The 22484-nt window shown below is 37.9% G+C and overlaps 1 protein-coding gene across 4 annotated transcripts in view; it reads right to left on the reverse strand.

Annotated features, from left to right (window-relative positions):
* DCX-EMAP (Doublecortin-domain-containing echinoderm-microtubule-associated protein) overlaps positions 1-22484 on the reverse strand; it is a 142518-nt gene that overhangs the window by 28339 nt on the left and 91695 nt on the right. For 3 of the 4 annotated variants that reach the window (XM_083120672.1, XM_083120675.1, XM_083120674.1), the window contains exon 8: positions 9389-9496. In XM_083120672.1, the coding sequence (XP_082976798.1) occupies positions 9389-9496 (108 nt within the window). The remainder of the gene's footprint in view (positions 1-9388; positions 9497-22484) is intronic. The other variant, XM_083120673.1, reaches the window with a different exon arrangement.

The raw sequence follows: 22484 nt of genomic DNA on the forward strand, positions 1-22484 counted from the left end.
TCTGACATCCCTTTTTTATCCAATAAATAATCAATTCTATGTCTTTTTGACATTACATTTTTTAACTACAATGTTGTTTTATACAAATGTTGGTTGTCTTACCTACACATATGCTAGATAAAGAATATGTACTGTTATATCTCTCTATTCTTATACTTTCTTTTTACCTATTCATGTAATAATAACAATACAGTATTAATTAATTTATGCATTATGAATAGACCTATGAATTATATGAATGTATTAATTTTATTTGTATAAAACATTCAATCAAAACTGTGAGCATTTTCCAACAACATTTCTTGTATTTATAAGTAACTTTAGGCTCTAAATCTCTTTTGTAGTAGCATACTGATCTTAAGTATTACATGGGGTATATATGCATGTAGATCTGCATACGTATTGTGAATAGTAATGTTTTTTATTGTCGTGAAACATCTAATAGTTTAATATTAGCATTTGCTTAATTTTTTATGGCATCGGAATGCAATTTGAGTATAACCAAAACATTTTGTTTCTAAAAGGTCAATGATACGATGGAAAAAACATGAAAGTTTGTATTAAGGGGAGAGGTACAATTTCCCCTAGGTCCTTCTCTCTGCGGCAGCTACCGAGCACTGTTGCCAGCTTCGCTCTCTTGGAGCCAGATCTGGCTCTTTCGTGCACTCGTTTGGCCGTGAACTGTGGCACCCGCCCCCTGCCACAATATGATGCCATCACTGGCTCCGGCTCACAAAGACCAACTTTTGCCATGAGGATATATTTTGCACGTGAAGTGATATTGTTATATTGGCTGCGTCGCCCCACCCCCTCTTACCTCCTCAGATGATTTTTTATAGCACCGTGGCTGACGTGAAGATGACATAATATTCTTATCCGGGATAAATTTATTTCCAATTTCATACAACCATTGGTGAATTATTGAGATAGGTGATGCCGCCAGATCTAGACGGCGATAACTAAGAATAAATTATCATCACTTTAAAGTTAAAGGTAATAGCAGTTCCCTCACCCCTCTGCCACCTAAAATTACCCTAGGAGGCACTTTATGCATCATTCGTTAATATAGCTCCTTGAAAGTCATCTTAGCTCTATTTAAGGTGAAGTTTAGCTTTTTTATGCACATCAGGTTTGGCCACACTGTCAGGATCGCCGTAGGAGGCAAGGAGAAATGCATTACGCTTATGTGACCATTATTTTATTCGTCTTCTTTGGAATATCAAACATCCAATGACGTAGAATACTGCATGGACGGAGAAAGGATCCGTTGAACTATGTCTTAGTCGTAGGAAAAGTCGAAACTCGCATTTGATTAACCGTAACTTGAAGTTGAAGTTGATTTCCCATAAGGAAGACATAGGGTTCTGTAAATACTCATCGATCATATTTTTCAAACATCGTGTCTAGCTGACGATATTGTAATATTCCTCTTAAGTTCATTTTATGCTCAGATAGGCTAATCAGGACTACAGTTTTAAAATTGAATCCAAATCGCTATGCAATATGTGTCCACTGAGGATCAAACCTGGTACCCCCTGTTATAAGACAGTGTTACCATGGGTATGCCATTGGGTACGTAATACACAAACTCACATACGGCAAAAACAAATTAGTAACTAGCAGAAATAACCCATGCGTGTTTCTTAGATGTAAAATTATTTAGGTAGCTCCAAAATATGACTTCATGAACCTTTAAAACTCTTAACTGACACTGCAAGTGAAATAGGTTGGACGTAATTAGTAAAAAGTAAAAAAAGCCAAAATTTCAGATCGATTCAAAAGAGCCGTCTTTTTTGCAACTCTACAACAAACACATTCATTTATGCAAGAACAAAATTGAAATTTTTACAAATTTCAAAAATCGTCGATGTTATCATAGTTTTTTTTCTTTCAGGAATGCGTTTAATATTTCATAGTTCGATGGTGGGCATGAACCCCCTTGCCCTTCCCTGGTTACTGGCCTGACCACACTTCTCGTTTTAGCAGAATTTAGCTAATTTTAAACACAAAACCATTGCTGTTGTCAAACAGGAGACGTTATATTGTCCTCTTTCTACAAACGAATATTGTACTCAAACTTGGACAGACGCGTAAAATGCGATTCACAAGAATTCTCACAGTTGGTCACGTGCGATCTCCAACTGTGAGCCATCTAGTTGCATGAGGCACCGATGGATGGCGTTGCATGCAACGAATCATAACGAAAGCGATAAGATTTCTCACCTCAGACAGACAGGTGAATAACAGCAGCAGGAAAGACGACGAGGAAAAGATTTAACACGATTTCACTTTCTCTTATGCTGTGTTCTCTCAAAGAAAGAATACACTTGAATCAATAAGAAAACTCACAATGATAACATCGATACAGTTTCATTTATTTTTCTGCGTGTCGACCAGCAGATTACAGCCAAGGTCTGCGAAGGAAATTTTCGAGGTTCTTTCCCTATTCTTCCAAACATTAATTACCTTTCCCAACCAAAAACTCTTCCCTCGCCCCGGAATACGAAGCTCCATTTCGCCATTGTGCTTCTTTGATGTCGAGATAAGCACGGAACCAGAAGAGCAGGGAGGAGTTCCGAATCGTTCCCTCGCCTGACCTGTTTTCTTCGACTATCGAAACGAATTGCTCATTTCTTACGCAAGTCTGACGTTCTTTCCTCCCATTCATTTCGTAGTGAGAAAAGAAAGAATATGAATCAGGATCGTGCTATTTCGAACAACTTATATCTAGAAATAGGAAAAATGATGTGTTTATAGTATTTTGCATGCTCGTAGCCATTGGCGTACGCAGGATTTTATTTCAGAGGGGGCTGAAATTGTAAAGGTAGATATTACATAGCTGCATTCTGGGGGTCGGAATAAACAATAACGTATTTCATGATTATGATGCCCACACTAATGCCGATACCCTTACCGCTTCTCACCGAAGCCGATGCTTGAAGGTTGTATTAATTAAAAATTGTTAAAAATAGTAATTAATATTTGTGTATAAGTAACTATTTCCAATTATGTACTTAAATTTATTTTAGACTATAGTTTTGCTTTACATTATTCAAGAATTACATAAGAATATTGAAATACCTCATGTTATCACAAAATGCAGTTTTCCCACACAATATTGGCGCAACTTTAATGGAAACTTCTAATTTTGCATACTTTCCAAGATAATAGAACTCCCGAAATTGCTGCCCAGCATTTTTCCGGATTTCGGAAAAGACCAAAAGGCCTGAAAAGTATCGGTCGGTATCGTCTAAAGTATCGGACCGATACTTTCCAACGCTGATACCACTGGTATCGATCGACCTGTTCTGATTCATAGGCTTTGCTATCACTTTACCATTTATAATCTTCATTGTAATAGTTATTTAAAGGGTAAAAAACTGTTATCGGGGGTCATTTTAAGGGGGTTTCCAGTTACCACTTTGGTTTTCCAGAATTCTTCACTGATTTCATTTTAAAGTGTTTTATTCTCTCAAATTTTCAGCTTCCCCCTGCGTACGCCAATGCTCGTAGCGAGAGAACAGAGGCGTACTGTCCCATAGGGCAAGGTGGCAATTGTTCCTTGATTGTAACTTGAACCTCATAACAGGGAATGAACATACCGAATTATTGTTCTGAGTAAGAGTAAAAAGTGCAACGTATACTAAAACTAGAGACCAGAAATTCATAACGGCCAGTGGATATCATATCGCATTAGGAAGCTAGGGGTCATAAGTTTGAATCTTGAATAAAGCACGGACGTTCATTGAGTTTCGTCGTCTGTATTCATTAGTAGGGCTAGGATTTTTATGACCTAAAAATCACCAAAATATGCAAAATAAAATATGCTCTTATGACCTCAAATTTTACAAAATATGCACTATAATTTGAAAAATATGCCATTATAACTAGACTGTTTCGAACATCAATATCTAACTTATGCTGAAATAGTTTCATATACATACTATTTTTAGTTCACTTTATGGGCCCTGACGAGTTGAAATGCACAATGAATACTTTCTGTAAATTTTCAATTAAAAATGAAAAGATTTTGCTGCAGTCCAAAAAAAAAAAAAAAAAACTAGAGTGAACATGGGAGTAAGAACGAATCCACTTGGAAAATTACTATATTTCTTGAAAATATGCTGAATATGACCGAAAATCCATCAATATGCTTTATCACGTAGAAATGGCCAAATATGCCACAATATGCCCTTAAAAAGCACCTTAATTCAATTAGTTTCTTCACAATATGAATTTCTATATTTTTAGGGAACACATCACCCTTACCAAAAAGGAATATGCTAAGTCATAAAAATCCTAACCCTATTCATTAGTTAATCATTCACACCGGATGGTGCCTTGGCCCACAGCCAGTAGAATCTCCTGTGGTTCGTGTGCTGTCCTGCGTTTCCCCTTGCATGCACTGAGTACCCCTTTACATCCTCCCTTTTCAACATTTCTTGTTAAGGACCTGTTTTCAATTTTTGTTATCGTTTTTTGTCACACTCAACGAGGAATATAAATTAAGAGTTATTTAAAATAAAATCTTGAGAAAGATATTTAGGCTTAAAAAATTTGAAAGAACAGGGGAGTGCATAATATATATCAATACCCCTGATATTATCAGAATTAAAAATCAAGAAAAGGTCTGTGGGCAATCCATGCAGCATGCATGAGAATCAGTGTTGAATCCATTCACTTTCCTCCTTCACAAGGGGAGGGGGGTGTCATGGGCATCAAATTATAATATTAATAAAACAATAGTAATATTTTAAAATTGTCCTTACATCTGATATTGAATTAAATTAAATTAAGTGTAATTAGGTTTAATTAACTATCATTTTAAGAATGAGATTGTAAGAATCAATCTTCTATCATCTTCTATAGCTATATATAAAAATGGATGTATGTGTGTGTGTGTGGGTGTGTATATTTGTTTGTTCCGACATAACTCTCGAACGCCTGGAGAAATTTCAACCAAACTTGGTACACGTATGACTTGCAATCTGGAAATAATATTTTGGGGTAAAACACCCCTGGCACCCTTAGGGGTGGGAAGGGGTGACATGTAAAAATAATCGAGAACCACCAATATTAAATTCCGCACAGACAGACATCCGTGACTCTATGCAATCCGCACAACGATAGTGTTTCTCGGGTTGTCTAACATTCAAGCTGTGTTGCGAATGGAATTCATAGTTTTCGTGACACTCCCAATGCGGTTCAACTCCAAGTTCATCACCTATCAGCATGGGGGTGAAAAATAAAATGCCACAAATGACCTAGATTAGTGTCGAATCCATAGTTTTCGGAGTCGCTAAGCTAATTGCTGACATTCACGATCACATTTAAAATTAGTTACATTTTACACTATAGTTAGAATTCATTATTTTCCTGTCTAATACAAGATTGGGATAAATAAATACACGGGCAACGCCGGGAAATCAGCTAGTTAAAATAATAATATAGCATGCAATAATTTACGTTTACAGCACACTAGCGTCTACGGTTTCTACAGCATATCTGTGGATGACATCATCAATGTAACTTTCTGTGTGTATCTCTTCCCCTAAGTCGACACCTTCACACAAGGTTGAAGCGTATCCTGATCCATCATATTTCTTAATTTAACAGTTAACAAAATGGACGATATTTTAAATGCATTCATTATTATGACTATTAATTATAAAGAGGACTGAATCAGTGCTTATTACAACGAAAAATTTAAGTAAATGAAAGAAGGCCAAAGTGAACAACGTTGCCAAATTTCTTAGCTATTGTCCGAATGCACTGCCAGGTTGCTAAAATTTTCGGGATGGACTTTTTAATTTCAGCTGTGGAAGGGGGGGGATTTCCTCCTCGGCCTACCCCCTGAATTCATCACTGATGGAAATGGATAGAAAAGATTATGGTTCGTATTCCGTAACCTAGAGGTAAGAAAGCAAAGGCAAAGAAAAAAGGATGAAAAACTGTGTGTTGAGTCGGATAGGGTTTTGTTATTTCTCCTATGATGTTTGTTATGAAGATTTGGTGTTGTTTTATTATCAAGGTGTGGTAATAATAAACCGTGCAGGATTATTTGATTCTTTTAATTTTGAAACAATCTCGACACCTCAAACATATTAAATCGCGATGAGGACATAATTCGAACCCACATCCTGGCTTCCTCGAGATCATGTTTTGGTGCACGATTTCGTGGTTTCCTAGTATTTGGAAATCTTACTTACGATTGTCTCACTTTATACAATTATTTACTGTTTCTGACGGTCGGCCTTTGCCCAATTAAATATTTATTAAAGTTGAATTCAATTTGAGTAAACTTCAGTATTTTCTAATTAGTAAAAAGCGAGGAGACTGAAATGGTTTTTCCTTTCTAGAAGGATAAAACCCTTGTCCTCATTTCAGCTGACAGTATAAAGCTCTCCGAAGCCAGTGCGTTTCAAGTTAGCAAACTCCGTCTTCGCACGTGCGTGAAAAATCTACGCTCGAGGTAACTCAGCAGACGCTTATGGCGCGATTGAACAAGACAAGTTAATGCGTCCTATTTTGTACAGGCATAGAGTACGATTCCATCAGCTTCACCCTAGAAAACACGACCACCATAAAGCACAGGGAGAAGGGAAAAACTTCCGGGTTAATTTCCATTCGACTGTTGAATATGTAAGCTGCGTTCCCATTCTTGGTTTCCATGGCAGCGGAGACAACACGAAGTTATCTATTACCCCTGACCCAGATTTCGATCAGGAACCACTTTATAAGTCCTTATATTGTATCGTCGAGGGCTGTAATCCTCCCGTTTTTGTGGTTATGTTTGAACGCCAGGCATCAAGATCGTTTTTTTTTTTCCCCCGGATCATCTTGGAAAAACACAAGTCGCAATTAGAAGATATCTAGCTTAATACAGGGTGCGTGGTCGCACACAAATATGGCGGGTCAACAGTCCTGCTGTTGATATCACCCACAGCCTTATTTCCTTATGTTAATGTATGGCAACGTCATAGCACGCTCGACCCATTTAAGGAAGCGGGTTGCAGGAAGTTGAATACCAAAGAGAGTTGGAGCACCAGGTTACGGCAGGAAGACCATTAGTTCCATCGGCCTTTCGCACCCCCCCCCCAAATAAAATTCCAACCAGGTTGACATTAAAGGGACAATTTTTGAGTGATGCCCCTGCGATCACGGGACACGCAAGGACGATTTTTCGACATTCTTTTGTTTTTACATCAAGGACTCTTTGCCTTTTCAGTACAGAATACAATCTTTTGTGAATATCACCGCCCTAATATGGTTAATTTTGTCAGGGGGCAAATTCGCTACCATTAGGAGGACATGTATGAGTTTTCCTTAAAAAATGGATCCGTGGCTGAGTGGTTACCATAGCACGCTACGGCGCCAGAAGTCTCGGTCTGGGAATGGCTGTTCTTTGGGAGTCAATATCATCATATCATCACTCATCGTAGCAATTAGCCAAAAGTGGCAGAAAATATTTCGGAAAAAAAATGTTGAACTTTTAATTTATTGGGGGGAGATTTCATAAAGAAAATGTTGAACATCATGTCGGCTTAATCTGTCATGCAAATAATAGAAGTAATACTAATTACGTACTTACAGGAAGTACCCGTTCAACACCGTCCAACTTTCACAGGGAATCAAGGCAAAATCTTTTTTTGGTTGAGGCTTAGTTTCGATGCTACGGTCTCTCGAAAAGAACAGCCTCGAGAGACAAGTTAATTGGTGCCACTGACACTTGTTTGGTTTTGTAGGGAAGCAACAACATGTTGAGCAAGATACGTTACAGACTGTTAGCAATCTACGCAAGATCGGTCCTGCAAGATAGCTAAACTTACATACCTGTGCGGCGCGTTCGCATACATACGGGTCAACTTTTGGTATGATCAGGGTATCAAAATCCAATCTGCCACCACACGGAAGGCTACAATTTTATTACATTAGATCTATCTACGAACTTCTATCTTCCTTACATAAAATGAACAGAAAAATCACTTTTAAAAAAGCTATTTCCACCTCCAATTTCAATAAGAATTACAATTCTGGAATTCGTATTTTCCTCCTTGCTACAAAATGAAAAATGACAAATCACATCATCGGTGTTGGTTTGGATATTCATATGTACAGTAGGGTGGAACGAAAAAAATATTTTTTTAAAACAAAATTCTAATAATGTGGAAAAGTTGCCTTTTGATGTAAAAACGACCAAAATAAAATTTGATGGTAATCGGAGCATGTCTTGAGGTGCTGCAAGTACGATAAAGTTTCATAAATTTGAATTGTTTTTGCTCTATTTCAACCTTTTTCTCTAGTTTCTTATTTGCGCTATAAAAGCTTAAATCCAAAAGTTTTGTACTTTTTCTGCCTTTTTATTAATAGAACAAACATTTTTGAGGGGTTTTAAATTTATGGTAAGGTTAAAAAAATAATTATTAAAATATTAAATTTAAAACCCCCCAAAAACGTTTGTTCTATTAATAAAAAGGCAGAAAAAGTACGACCTTTTTGATTTGGGCTTTTATAGCGCAAATAAGAAACTAGAGAAAAAGGTTGAAATAGAGCAAACAAATTTCAAATTTATGTAACTTTATCGTACTTTCGGCACCTCAAGACATGCTCCGATTACCATCAAATTTTATTTTGGTCGTTTTTACATCAAATGGCACACTTTTCCACACTATTAGAATTTTGTTTTAATTTTTTTTGTTTGTTCCACCTTAATGTACAGTCACCGGCAATAAAAATTGGACACCTACATCGCCTGCCTCCAAAACGTTGTGTTGCCTAACTCTACGGGGCTGGTAGAAGTTGCCATTGAAAATTTGCTAATAAAATCCACTTATTGCCGTCGAGTTGGGCAATACACACAACGCTTTACAGGGAAGCTAGTATTTCAGGATCTGGGTGTCCCATTTTTATTGCCAGTGACTGTACAATTAACAGAGCCAGGATCGTTAGTCGAGTATCTCCCGTTGAATTTCGAAGCCATGATTTAATATTTAATATTGAAAACATTCTCTCGTGTGTTGCAGTTGAAACTGACAGTGTATCTAAGATTACAAATAATTTGTGTATAATTGGGTAATAAAGCTGGGCACAATTTTGTACCGACTCTAATACAGTCCCTGGACCTACAGATTGCCAATTCTTTGGCTACGTTTGTAATTCAGATTTGAAAATGTAAAAAATTGTAAACCAGACCATCAAATATTATTTGTTGTAACTTTTAACTTAGGTTGTTGGCCTTGATGTTCCCAAACGTTGTGAGTTGTTCAGCGACACCCTGTATATATTCCATACTTATAGACAATGTAAACTGTCCCATTTCCAGAATTATTCACTTTCTATTCTGTACTGGAAAAAATGTGATTTAGGTAGAATGGAAGCTGCTACTTACCGCGACTTTCCCCAACAGATGTCCCCACTGCCACTGCCACACGGACAGGATACGTTCTCTGCCTCCGTCGATAGCCATGATGTAACTTCCACCATTCTGGAAACGAAACTTAATCGTATTATTATTATGGAAATACAATACAAATGCACAAAATATCAGCATCAAATAAACAATGTGTTTGTTGAAAAGGTTCTAACATTGATTTATAAAGTAAATCTCTATTCAGTTAGAGTCTGATTACTTTAAGAAAGTCCCCAACCGACTGAGGAAATCCTGCTAGCGAGCCTACCGGCAAGGCAAGCTAGAAGGCAAGGGGTAGGTGCTGGGGTAATATGACGTCGGCGACTCACTGAGGTTCACTCGCTCTCAAGCTCCAACTGCAGAACGGCCAGAGCTGTTAGAAGATTAATCGCGCTTTACTTGCCTGGAAATCGAGAAAATATTCTGATCTATTTGACCGTCATATACTAATATATGTTCCACTTATTCTACTATTTCTAATTTTTGAGGGGAGGTGACCATATTTGCTTCAATTCTACACTGGGATGATTTGTAGAGTTTTGGACCATTCCTATGAAGGCGGCTTCTTTGATTTTTCTTAGTTTCCAATTTGGTTCTTTGTGTAGTCCTGTTACGTTAATTCACTGATTCATTCCGTGCATGTTTAACTATTTTCGACCTATCTCTTTCACCTTTGTGTGTAGAGGGCTTCCAGATACTCCTGTGTAAACTCGCCTGCATTCACATGGTATGTTGTATATCTTGCAATTTTTTTTGTTTGGTGTTTGATAGTATGTTTCTTGGTGCCTTCTTACTACTGAATGATGTCCTAAGTTGGAATTTTGAACCAATTCTTCGTATCTTTGCCGATAACTCAGGGAGGTATGGTATGCAGACTGTCCTTTTTGAGTCAGACTTTGTATCTCACTGTTTGTGTGCCTGGCTGTGGATGACTCTGTTAGTTATCGTCGAGGGATACCCATTGAGTTTCATTGTATGTATAATGTGTTCCTGTTCTTGTCTGAGTGTTGCGGGATTTGAACAAATTCTTCTGGATTTTGAACTTAGGCAGTGGATTATGGATGGTTTTGTTGTATGATTTATATTGTAGATATCTCCTACTGTGTGTTGGCTTTTAATACACAGCTGTGATATTTGATTGCCGGAGGACTTGTAGGACTGCAGGCATTGGTTTGGATCCTTTTCCATAGTAAACTCTATTGATGGGTGCATGCTTTTCAGATGCTGGAGGAAATCTGGTACTGTGTCGTCTCCATGTGGCCATATTAGGAATGTATCATCTGCATACCTAACCTATGTCTTAAAGAGAATTCACACCGAAGAGACACGTGTCGCTTGCAAGCGAACACTCAGTAATCAATTTAACCTTTCGAACCGAAGAGACACGACAAGATGCACCTGTCGCATGTCGCTGTCGTGTCTCTCGGACTGTGCAGTTTTCTCAATACCGTGCGTCGTGTCGCCTCAGTTTGTTGTTCGCGTATGCGCAGTGAATCCGTCATCCCAACGAGCTATTTTCAGAGACCCCACCCGGAGGTCTTACATCACTTTTGTTTATATAATAAAGTATCGATATGCACAATGTTTTAACAATGTTTTAAGATTTAAACACAACCTTCTTCTCGCTTGAACAAGTTTTTTGATGCAGTTATCGGCTGTAATTTGCCTTCAACATTGTGTAAAGAGTCTGTGTTTTGGCCATTTAGGGCTTGAATGCTTTTATTTAAAAAAGCCAGCACATGGAGGCACTTTAGTCCAAAATAGATCAGTCATCGTGATAAAGTACTGTAGTGCATTTCTTCTCAACCGTCGGGCCCTCGTATCAACTATACTGAGGTGCGAAAGGTTCTGATGAAATTGGTTGACAAATAACATAATCCCAATATCATATTTGAGTTGTGCGTCATCGTTTTTTAAGCCCATTTTATGCAGAAATAGACTAATCAGGACTGGACCTACAGCTTAAAGTGGGACCCGCACCACTATGTGCCTCCACTTGGAATCGAATCTGGGATCACTTCATTAGAAGGAGACGACGTTACCGCTTCGTCATTCATATTTTGTATTTGTCAACAATCCTACACGTAATACAACTACATATTATTACTTTTTGCTATTATGCCAGAATTTATTTATCAATATTTAATTTCGTGGGCACATGTTAATTCATTCATAAAATCTTAAATACTGGAAAGGTATTTACGAAGAAAATTCTTGGGCTAAGGACATTGACTTAAAAAAAAAAAAAAAATACCTGGACATTGTTTCACGAAGGTTGAGAAGCATTTTCTAGTCTTCGCTTTATCGAGGCTGGAAAGTATAGCGCATACAGTTTGAGGTTAGTGCATATTATTTCTCCGTTTCTCATGCACAACATGCCTCTCCCGAGTTTCAATAACTTGCAAATTTTAAAACGCTATTTACATGTAACAATGTCTCTTGTTACGTTTTTTCGGGTGACTAATAACTGATTAATGCAATTATATCGGTATGGTATCATCATCTGAACTGATCAAAGAAACAAGTGTCGCTTGCCGCGTGTCGCGTCACCTTGTCCCTTTGGTGTGAAACTCTCGTGTCGCATGTCGCGTGTCTCTTCGGTATGAATTCTCCATAAGACTTCTGATGCTTTGTGTGAGAGCCGTCTGTTCGAAGTGTTCCATGTATATGTTGCTAAGTATTGGTGATAGTGGTGAATCCATTGCAATACTCTCTTGCTGTTGGTAGAAGCCAGTGTCTATCTGAAAGTAGTCGTCTTGATACACAGTGGCAGTAACTCCTTTGGGCTTCAACCGTGAGTGTTTTTTCGGCTCTGTAATGCATTATCTTTCTGAAGTCTATCTTTGAGCACTGTCATTGCTTCATCTGTGTGGATGTTTGTGAAGAGGCTTTCTACATGAAATGTGACTCGTGTTTCATTTTCATATATTCCCATTTGTTGAATTAGTGATACGATGGTTGAGACTTTTATGATGTATAAGTCACTGTTACCTGAGATAGGCAACAGTGACCCAGATACAATAGATAGATCACATGCACATATTGTACTTATATATTGTATTTATATGTAGGACTCGGAAGTTGATGACCTAAAAAATCTAAAAAAATGACCTGTAAAATGACCTAATTTTTTTCAAAGAAATTACCTAAAATAATTTCCGCATTTAAAATGAAAGCTTGATTTTTCAGAAATTACGAGAGACCAGTTGAATAATTTGATAAAATCTGTTGTTTGTGGTTTAAACTATCGAAGCAAAGGGAAAAAGCAATTAAGTGGTAATTCAGGTTTTCTAAAAATATTTTTACTTCATTTCATGCTAGCAAATGCATTTAAAATGCATCAAACAACTGGAAAGGAAACAAAGAAACTACAAAAATGATTAAAAAATGCAATAAAACGGCAAAAAATTGAAAAATGACCTTAAAAAAGTGTCTGGAAAATTTAAGAAAATGCAAAATAAAAATATTTTTTTCTGTTTCTAATTGAAATGAAACGAACTAGTATCAGGTTTAGAATTGGACGGGTTAAAGTTGCAGTGGTGTAAGTCACTTTCTTAAAAAGAAAAAAATAGTCTGACTCAAAGCCCTTTCCTGATCAACACAACAGCTGTTTCCTTTATCACTAGACCTTAAACTGTCATCTATTGACAGTTGAATGAATCTCTGACTTACTTCACGTTTTCTGTTAACAGATTGACTTATATAGATCTGGTTTCTGTGTCCAAGTCTTTTATTTTAAAAAGTGACTTACACCACTGTAACTTTAACACGTCAAATTGTCTTTAAAGCCGAGAAAAGAATATGATTTGTCAACTTCCTAGCCCTATTTATATGTATATTGATTATGTAGAAATATCGTGAAGAATGCCGTGTCCGAATATTAATGTGTGTGTGTGTGTATGTGGAGGTTGAACTTTGTACCCCCAAATCAAAGACGCTTGTGCGTCGCTGGCCACGGTTATGCAAATGAGGTCGGTAGAAGACGAGATCGTGTGATCGCAAACTCAGCTTGAGAAACCTATTGATCCGGAAGAGATTCCGCAACCGCAAGGATACGCGAGAGGTTGTAATTGATTGCAGTGCGAGGGAAGCGGGTGAAATTCCTGGAACGCAGGGTGTTCGCAGAAGTTGGGTATCAACGGTCGAGTTGTGACTCGACGAAACATGACAAGCGTAAGAAGAGGCTGTGATTGATTTGTTCGGGAAATGCAATGCACGCTCTTGCATTAGCTGCACTTTAGTGTCTCTGAGAAGCTAACTAGTGACGTCACGTGCGCGCTTAAACAGGGTGTCTACCAGTCACGAATATCAAGAAAGTCAAGAAATTTTGCTTGTGATCAAGGATGTTTCCTATTTTTTACAGTATATTGAACTTACATTGTATACCTGTACTGGGATTTGATAAAATTGAATATTTGGAAATCTAAAATTGTATTGTTGTGATTAAGATTTGTTCACCTTGTTCCTTAAAAATTGTATGCGTGAAGTCTTGTAAAATGCATAAAGTAATGTGGCCATTCCCCATCCAGGATGAAGTCTGAAGCATTAATGTAAGCAAATCCAAATCTTGTTAAAGTACAACTTCAGTTTTCATCTTAACCGGCTTTGTAGTAGGGATTTTTCATTGAATAAAAATGTATAGTTTTTAAATTTCCAACAATACCTAAGTAAGGGGGCGATTAAATAAATGTTAAGAAAAATAAAAAAAATGTCAAGAGAATGGGGAATAAATGTCAAGAAAAAGTCAAGAATTTTGGATTTGTTATTTTGGAAGACACCCTGTTAAAAGTTGCCTTGAGAAATTACCACTATGTCATCGGGGAAGCCTGTATTTACAGTTTAAAGTGGAATCTGAACCACCATGCTCTTCGCGATTACCCAAAAGTGGCAGAAAAGCGATAAATAAAGAAAGTAAATCAATCAACCGAACCATTGTGCAATGCAGGGGTGCCCATCGCCCCCCCCCCGCCCCCCAAGGCCAGTGGCGCATCCCCCCAAAATCATGGCATGTGTTCCCTCCAAATCATGTCATAATCTCCACAAGCCATTTAATTAAACAGGGTGACTACTGAAAGTAACATTTTTTTTTAGCTTTGCTTCACTATACTTGATCTGAACCTCCCCCTAAACAGGGGTATCAATACCCCCCCCAAGACGTAGGACTCATTATCACTCAAGCCGGACCCCGTGGCGGTGGTTAGTACATCGCGCTACGACGCCAGGGGTCCCGGATTCGAATCCTGGCCTGGGTATGTATGCTTGTGAGTATCCATTGATCAATTTCATCATATCATCACTCATCCCCATCTTCGCAAATTAGCCAAAATTGGCACAAGCGAAGTAAAATAAAGCAAATCAATTCATTATCACTCAAAATCGTTCATCATAATCCTTCAAAATATTTTGGATGAATACGTAATAATGGATTTTTATCTGAATACAATAAGTCTTTTAAACTGTTCATACTTTTCTAACTGTTCAGATTTTCGAAGTAACGGAAAGCTGACACATTGATTGGTTAAATGCTTAAGTTAATCTCAAATGTCCTAAAGTAACATAGCAATAATTACATGGATTTTATCTTAAGTGCAAATTTCCCTTACTAGGTAAAATTGCCCTACAACAAGAAGTTAGAAATACGAAGTTGACTTTATTTAATTTTCTGTTTCATCGAGGTAACGTGCAAGGTGTTACTATGAAGTACATTTAATACAAAAATTATAGCATATATGGATGGAATCAATAATACAATAAAATTGCTAACAGAACTACACCATCAAAATTATGCATCTGCTTTAAATGAAGCAGTATACCAACACTAAGCATTATATTTTAAGAAATTATATTATTAATAAAGAGAATATTGTTCATGTCTTGTAATGCAGCTATAGTTAATTCTTCACAATCACGTCATCAAAAGGCGAGACACACATTTTTGCAATGCATTATAGAGAGCGAAGCGAGCCCGAAAATGTTTATACGATTTCTTTTCATACTTGCAAGAATATTAATTTAACGGGGTGTCAATACTTTCATAGGATATCCCGTGACATTTACTCTTTTCTTTTTCGCACGTTCGGCGCCGAAAACGTGTGCATATCACATTGATTTAATATCGTCTCCAAAATATAATGTTCGACCCCCTCCCACGGGTGGCCGCGGTGGCTCAGTCGTAACGGTTCAAATCCGGGAACTTTTCTAACGATGGAAACGGCCCCGGCGCCCACCCAGCGTCGAATAACATGGGTACCTGGGGGAAACCCTGGGGGGTAAAGGCGGTCAGGGGCGTGATGCTGATCACATCACCCCCACTTCATGGCGTGGTGCTATGCACAGGGGAGCACTTTACCTTTACCCCCTCCCACTACAGAAATCCCTTGGCAATCTAAGATTTAACACTTTATCAGGAGCTTCACATCTCCCCCCTCAAATGTAATACTCAATCCTCCCTCCAAAATTTCCATGCTAATTTTAGACTTACTATACATATCGAAGAGTGGATATTACTCCCCCCCCCCTCGAATGTAATTCTCAGTCACCAGAATATCCTCAACAGTCTAAGACGTAATAGTAATACACAACAGTTTATTATGCTCAATTCCCCTAAGTAAAATTCCCGTCACAGATAAGTGTATATATAAGTGTATATCTTATATACCCTTGTCTGTGGTTGCATATTGTTCCCCAAATGATTCTCAATTCCCCATCAGAATTCACGAGTCAATTTAAGGCCTAATATGTAAGTATTGGATTATAAGTGTTGGATAATGTCTCCTCCTTATAATAATATAAATTCCCTTGTCAGCAATGGTTAATTGATAACGTAATTCGACTTGGGTCCAATGCTGCACTGTTCACTCAGTCAAATTTCCATCACCAAAATCCCCTGCCCCCAAAGCTGGAAACCTGCGCCCACATGTGGGCATCCCTTCCCCTAAATATTTCATTTTCTTCATCTAATCAATTAAATACGTGCACCTAATATGTAAACTTTTTTACATATATTTTGTAGAAATATATAAATGTTGAAATTTATATTATTTTAAGGACCCCCCTCCCAAATTTTGATTGCGCAGTTTGCGCCATAATCATCTTCTGTGGCCACTCCTGAGTGCAGTGTGCCTTCACAGTGGACCAAACTCTGAAGCCCTTGATTACAAGGAGACAGCGTTATCACTATGCCATCAGGGAGACCTCCGTACATTGTATCGTGCCATGAAGGCACATAGGGTATGTGGAGGTAGGACAGCACATATTCTCGGTCTGTACCATTCTGAAGAGTATGTGATTTACACGACTCTCACCGCTACTATGTTACATATCAGAAATATGAGAAGTAAGTTGAGATGATGTAAGCCAGTAGCAAAATCTGATGTACTGTCTGAGCCGACTTTTTCCTAGCTGTTCGGCAACAGAAAATATAACTTCCATCAAATTTTCCAGTCTTGTTTGCCTGCACAGTAAGGCATATCCTCAGATGTTATGCAATCCGGAATTTTTTAGTGTGATGCGGGTTGTATACCTTTATAGATACGAATTTAGTAGCATCCCTACTCTATCAATTAACAACAATGAATTTTCACATCGATGTCAGTAATTTTGTATGCATTAATTTGATGTTTCAATGTTTTCCCACTATTAATCAGAGTAGGACACAAGGTTTGTAAAATGGTACACGTAAGAAAGGTCCGACCCCTTCCCCCCTCCACTGGATACTTGAGCTCTTCCGTTCGTTATCTTCGACGCAGGACGAAGCCCTCCCTTCCCCTCCCTCCTTCCGGGATCGAACCCGCAGCGTGTATTCCCGGCCCCTTCCACCACGAGCCTGCGCCTTTCCCGCTCTCCAGATCACGTGATCTCTGCTAATCCCCTGCAACGTTGCAAGACAACCGGAGGTTCCTCAATGCCCCGCCCATCCTTCGTGGGGGAGGGAGACTGCTCAATTGATGATTCCACAATGGTACTTCTCGTACGGTTCATTCTCATTGAGGTGGGGAGGAGGAAGTGAAAACGGTTGTATAATTGAGTAAACTTTGCTCTATCATCTATGGATCTGGGGTATCTGGTACACAGGTGTACATTCCAGGCCGAATATTTAATTTCTTTCTGATACCAGGCCCCCAAAGGAAAAAGGCACAGTCCTTGATATGTGAAATATCACACGTGGCTTGACTAAGAAGGGCAGTGGCGAATAATGGTTGTAGGGAAAGAAGATTTTTTCTGTCAGAAATATATTCTAACAACATTTTCATAGTTACACATACATGAACAATAGGCAGGTAATGGACATGGGCGTCTCTAGAAATTTTTGTCAGACCATTGGCAAGACTTGTATAGTGGAAATAACTTCATTATTCATTATCATATGATGATTATTATAAAACAACAACTATTATAAACTGATAAATATAAACCAATTTAATTCGTAATTTATTATAATTATATCCTTGGGGAGACGTCTACTTGATCTACCAGATGAGTAAATATCTAGCACTATATTTCATACAGTTAGTGTACTGATAGCTATTCTACTTTCTTATTAACATTTACACACACACACCATTCAATAAGAAGCTTAAAAAGTAAGGGGGAAATTTTACTCATAAAGTTTATGATGTGTAATCTCTAACAGAAAACTATTTTTTCTACATTTTGAGAATCGTGGAACCATTTATTCTTGGGATTAGATGGTAAAATATGAAAACGTAACCTGGTTCTTGTATTTTACACTCAATTCTTATATCTATTGCAGTTTTTACTTTGGCTATTCTGTTCAAATACTAACTAACTGAACTTTCTTTATGTTATTAATAATAAAAATAACAAGCTTTGTGCTTTGTTGTAACTTGGAATGTACGATGTCAATTTGCATGGTATGTCTGAGAAAGTAGCATAGCAAAATAATCTTGGTTTATGTAATTTTCTCCAAAATTATGCTTAAGTCTCGAACAAGACCGAGAGTATCGGGAACCAAGTCCAATCTCGACCCGATTTTACAGAGATTTGTCTCGTTATCTGTCTCGTCTCGGTATTATCCCTATTCAGGGACCCAGGTTTCAACAGTGATTCTCCGAGCGAACAGGGAAATTTCTCTATTGTATACCAAAAAATTTCCTTTTCTACCTTAAAATTTCTTCTCTCACAAGAAACAAAGCTAAAAAACACTTATTGAGGGTTTATCCAAAGATGTGAGGGGAGGGGGGGGGATTTAGCTACAAATTAGGTCTTTGTGAACACCTTTTTGGGAGCGTGTCACAAAAAATTTGCTGGTATGTTAATTGGGGGTGGATTTCCTTTTTGTTTAAGAAATTTGATTTACTTTGAGTCTTCACTATGAATTAAACTTATAACTTGAAATTTCTTACATTTTTCGTTTTAATTAATCGGCTGAGTTCAGATTGAAACGAAATCTGATATTTCATGAGCTTTTACTCGTAAGAGGAAAAGAAGAAGCAACCGTGAGTCAGATATGAGCAATTGTATAGTGCATTACGTCTAATTCCCCTGTATCTTGCACATTTTTGGATGTTTGTCCCTTTTCCTCTACCTGTGAAATTCGGCTCCAAAATTCCCCGTTCCTGGGAAAATTCCCTGCTGGGAACATTACTGAGTCTCGCTCTTATCATTTCTCCCGGAATAAGAAATTGGGAACACAACCTCCAGTCTCAAGGATTGATAAAATGATGAGGAAATTTATACGTGAAAGACCAGTAGGGTTCGATCGGCTTCCTCGTGCAAATTTAAGACGAAGAGGGACAAATTACGCACCAGTTGTGCATTTTTTTTCAATATCGTCGGATTCGGCACTGCTATTTTAAAAAAAGGATTAGTATGCAAGAGAGTATGAATTTCTCTCCATGTTGCAAGTGGAAACTGTTTTTCAAGTTGATTAGTAAGCTAGACACTATGTTTGAAAAATATGATTAATAAGTATTTACAGAATCCCATTTCTTCCTTATGGGAAATCAACTTCAAACTTAAGTTACGGCTAATCAAATGGGAGTTTCGACTTTTCCTACTACTATGACATAGTTCAATGTGTCCTATTTATCCGTCCATGTACTTTTCTACGTCATTGGATGTTTGATATTCCCGAGAGAACGAATAAAATAATGGCCCCATAAGCCTAATGCATTTCTCTTTGCCTCCTACGGCCATCCTGGCAGTGTTGCCAAACCTGATGTGCACAAAAGAGCTAAATTTCACCATAAAGATGACTTTCAAGGAGCTAGATTAACTAAGGCTGCATAAAGTGCCTCCTAGGGTAATTTTAGGCGTCAGAGTGATGGGGGCTCTGCTATTACCATTAGCTTTAAAGTGATGGCAATTTACTCGTAATTTTCACGGCCTAGATTTGGCGGCATCACATCTCAATAATCCACTGATGCTCATATGAAATCGAAAATAAAGGATTCCCTGTTAACAATATTGTCATCTTCACCCCAGCCACGGCGCTAAAAGTAAAAGTAGTTGGGAGGTAAGGGAGTGGGTTCCATTGCCACCACACATGGTGCATGCACAGCTCCCTAGCTCTGATAAATCTCCGTTCAGCATTCCACTCATTTGGTGCATGTAGAGAGAGAGAAAGAGAAAGAAGGAGAGAGAGGGAGAGAGAAAGAGAGAGAGAGAGAGAAAGAGAGAGAGAGAGATGCTTATCTGCCCCAATTGAACATCATGCAATATTCATGAGAGCCTCGCATGTCTCCCTCCGGGGGAAGCCGATGGAGCGTTGGGATGGAGGTCTGCACCTGCACCCTGCACGGCACGTGGTTCGGTGGTCGTGACGTCAGAGATCAGCAGTTACCGTGGTCAGTTATGGACGCTTCCGCGCCTGCTAATGAATAACACGTGACACATGCTGCATTTGGCGAATTGTTAGCGTGTTTCTTTTTGCGGGTTCACGTCGCAGAAATATCTGCATCTGTAACTGGCCAGCCATTAATCATATTTCGCAACACTTGGGTGGATGGAAAATTTATACTGTATATGTGGGCGTGTGTTGTGATTTGGCAAGACCGTTCCTGGGTCTAGATTTGCAATGTCGAAATTTTATCGTACACGCCTGGAACGTTTATATATATATATATATATATATATATAGTCACCGGCAAAAAAAATGGGACACCTATATCCTGAAATACTCGCTTCCCTGCAAGTCATTATGACTGTTGCCTAACTCTACAGCTGTACTAGAAGTTGCCACTTAAAATTTGCTATTAAAATCCACTTGTCGCCGTAGAGTTAGGCAACACACATAACAACTTGCAGGGAAGCGAGTATTTAAGGATCTAGGTGTCCCATTTTTACTGCCGGTGACTGTACATTTAAAATTTATTGAAATTAAGGAAATAAAAGGGTAACGGAAGACATATATTTAAATGTGCGGGAGGCTTTGTTCTTTGCAAAATAATATTTGTAGAAATTAAATGATGAGGATGGTAGATCCACTGTGGAGTTCTCTTTTCACAAGTAGGGTAAGCAGCCACCTTTGAAATTTAATCCAACCAAAAAGGTCAAGAAACTTTTGTAGAGAAAGAAAAATATTTTGAATTGTCTGATGATATTTAGGATTTATAATTAAATTTTTATAAGGTTTTCATTCGAAAGATGGTTGCTCATTTAACAGTTAATTCAATTCTTAGGCAATGTAACAACATTGACAAGAATCAATACATACCTGTTTCTTTTTTTAGTTTTGTTAAATTTATCCCATTGTTATTGATCAAACTACAAATAGTGTGTGTTCTCCCAAACCTTTACATCAAAAAGTTCCTAATGGCTTTTATCAACTGTAAACTAGAGAGCATGTAAGTATAAGCGGTAAAGTATCTGAGAAGCCGACAGGAATTTCAAACTGCAAAGGAAGTTTTGAGTAGATAAACAGATGTTGCTACATAATACCAAACTATATTTAGTACTTACATTTTAGAATGCCAATTGGATGGATTAGAGGGTTACGGCCCGTTTCGCCTTATTGCGTTTTCAGCCCCAATACAATTTCGCGTGATTTATGTGACACTAACTAAGGCGAAACGGGACATCCCATTTCGCCTTATCCTGTTTTGCCTTACACACCAAAAAATTGCCACCAGGGAATATAATCGACATGAAGGGTAATTATCATTAATGTATTATTAACCTAACCTAACCTAGCCTACAGGACAATGAGAGCCAAGGTAGGCAACACTGCTTTCCCATTATGAATTACCCTTCAAGTCGATAATATTCCCAGGTGGGAAATTTTTCGTGTGTAAGGAGAAACAGGATAAAGCGAAATGGGATGTACCGTTTCGCCTTAGAAAGTTCGTGTCACATAAATCATTTGAAATTCTATTGGGGGAGGTGAAAATGCAATAAGACGAAATGGGATACGGCGAAACGGGAGGACACGTATTAGACAAACCGTGAGTCAAAAATAACAAGAATCTGGAAGCTTTTCACATGTGATGACAATGATGTTTAAAATCTGACAGATAACGTAATTGGACGAATACTGCCATAAAGCAGAGTCGTTAACACCAAAGAGAAATGCATGAATATCCAGGAGAAGTGCATTTGTTTCCTACATATATAACATGTTAGGTAAAACAGTTGTAGAACTTAATTTCATTGGGGGGGAAAATGCTAGACAGTATACCGACGTTTCATTTTCAAATTAAACTAAACGTATTATGCAAATAGAAGAATAATATGTACTAATCATATATTATTTTATGAGTCATCGCTTACAACCAACATAAAATATTTAATTTCCTGAATTGTTTACTTCCTGTTCTGTGTACTACTAGTACAAGCAAGAGTAACTACTTATTGTTAGGAATTTATTTGAAAATACATCGAAATTCCTACAACTTACACTATTCCCTGAAAAATAATATTACATTGGGTATTGCCTATTGATTGTTATCATTCCTGACTTGTCTGTTGCAAGAAAAAGTTTCAGGAATTTTAGGAAGTGTGTTAATGATTCTATAACAAGGACAAAATTTCTCCTTACACACACACACGCAAATATGTATTCCATGTATGTACTACTTCCAGGGATTTATCCAGAATTTTCCATCTGGGGGTGTAA

This window comes from Lepisma saccharinum, chromosome 4 (genome assembly GCF_977018435.1).
Source record: "Lepisma saccharinum chromosome 4, izLepSacc3.1, whole genome shotgun sequence".
Classification (NCBI taxonomy): Eukaryota; Metazoa; Arthropoda; class Insecta; order Zygentoma; family Lepismatidae; genus Lepisma; species Lepisma saccharinum.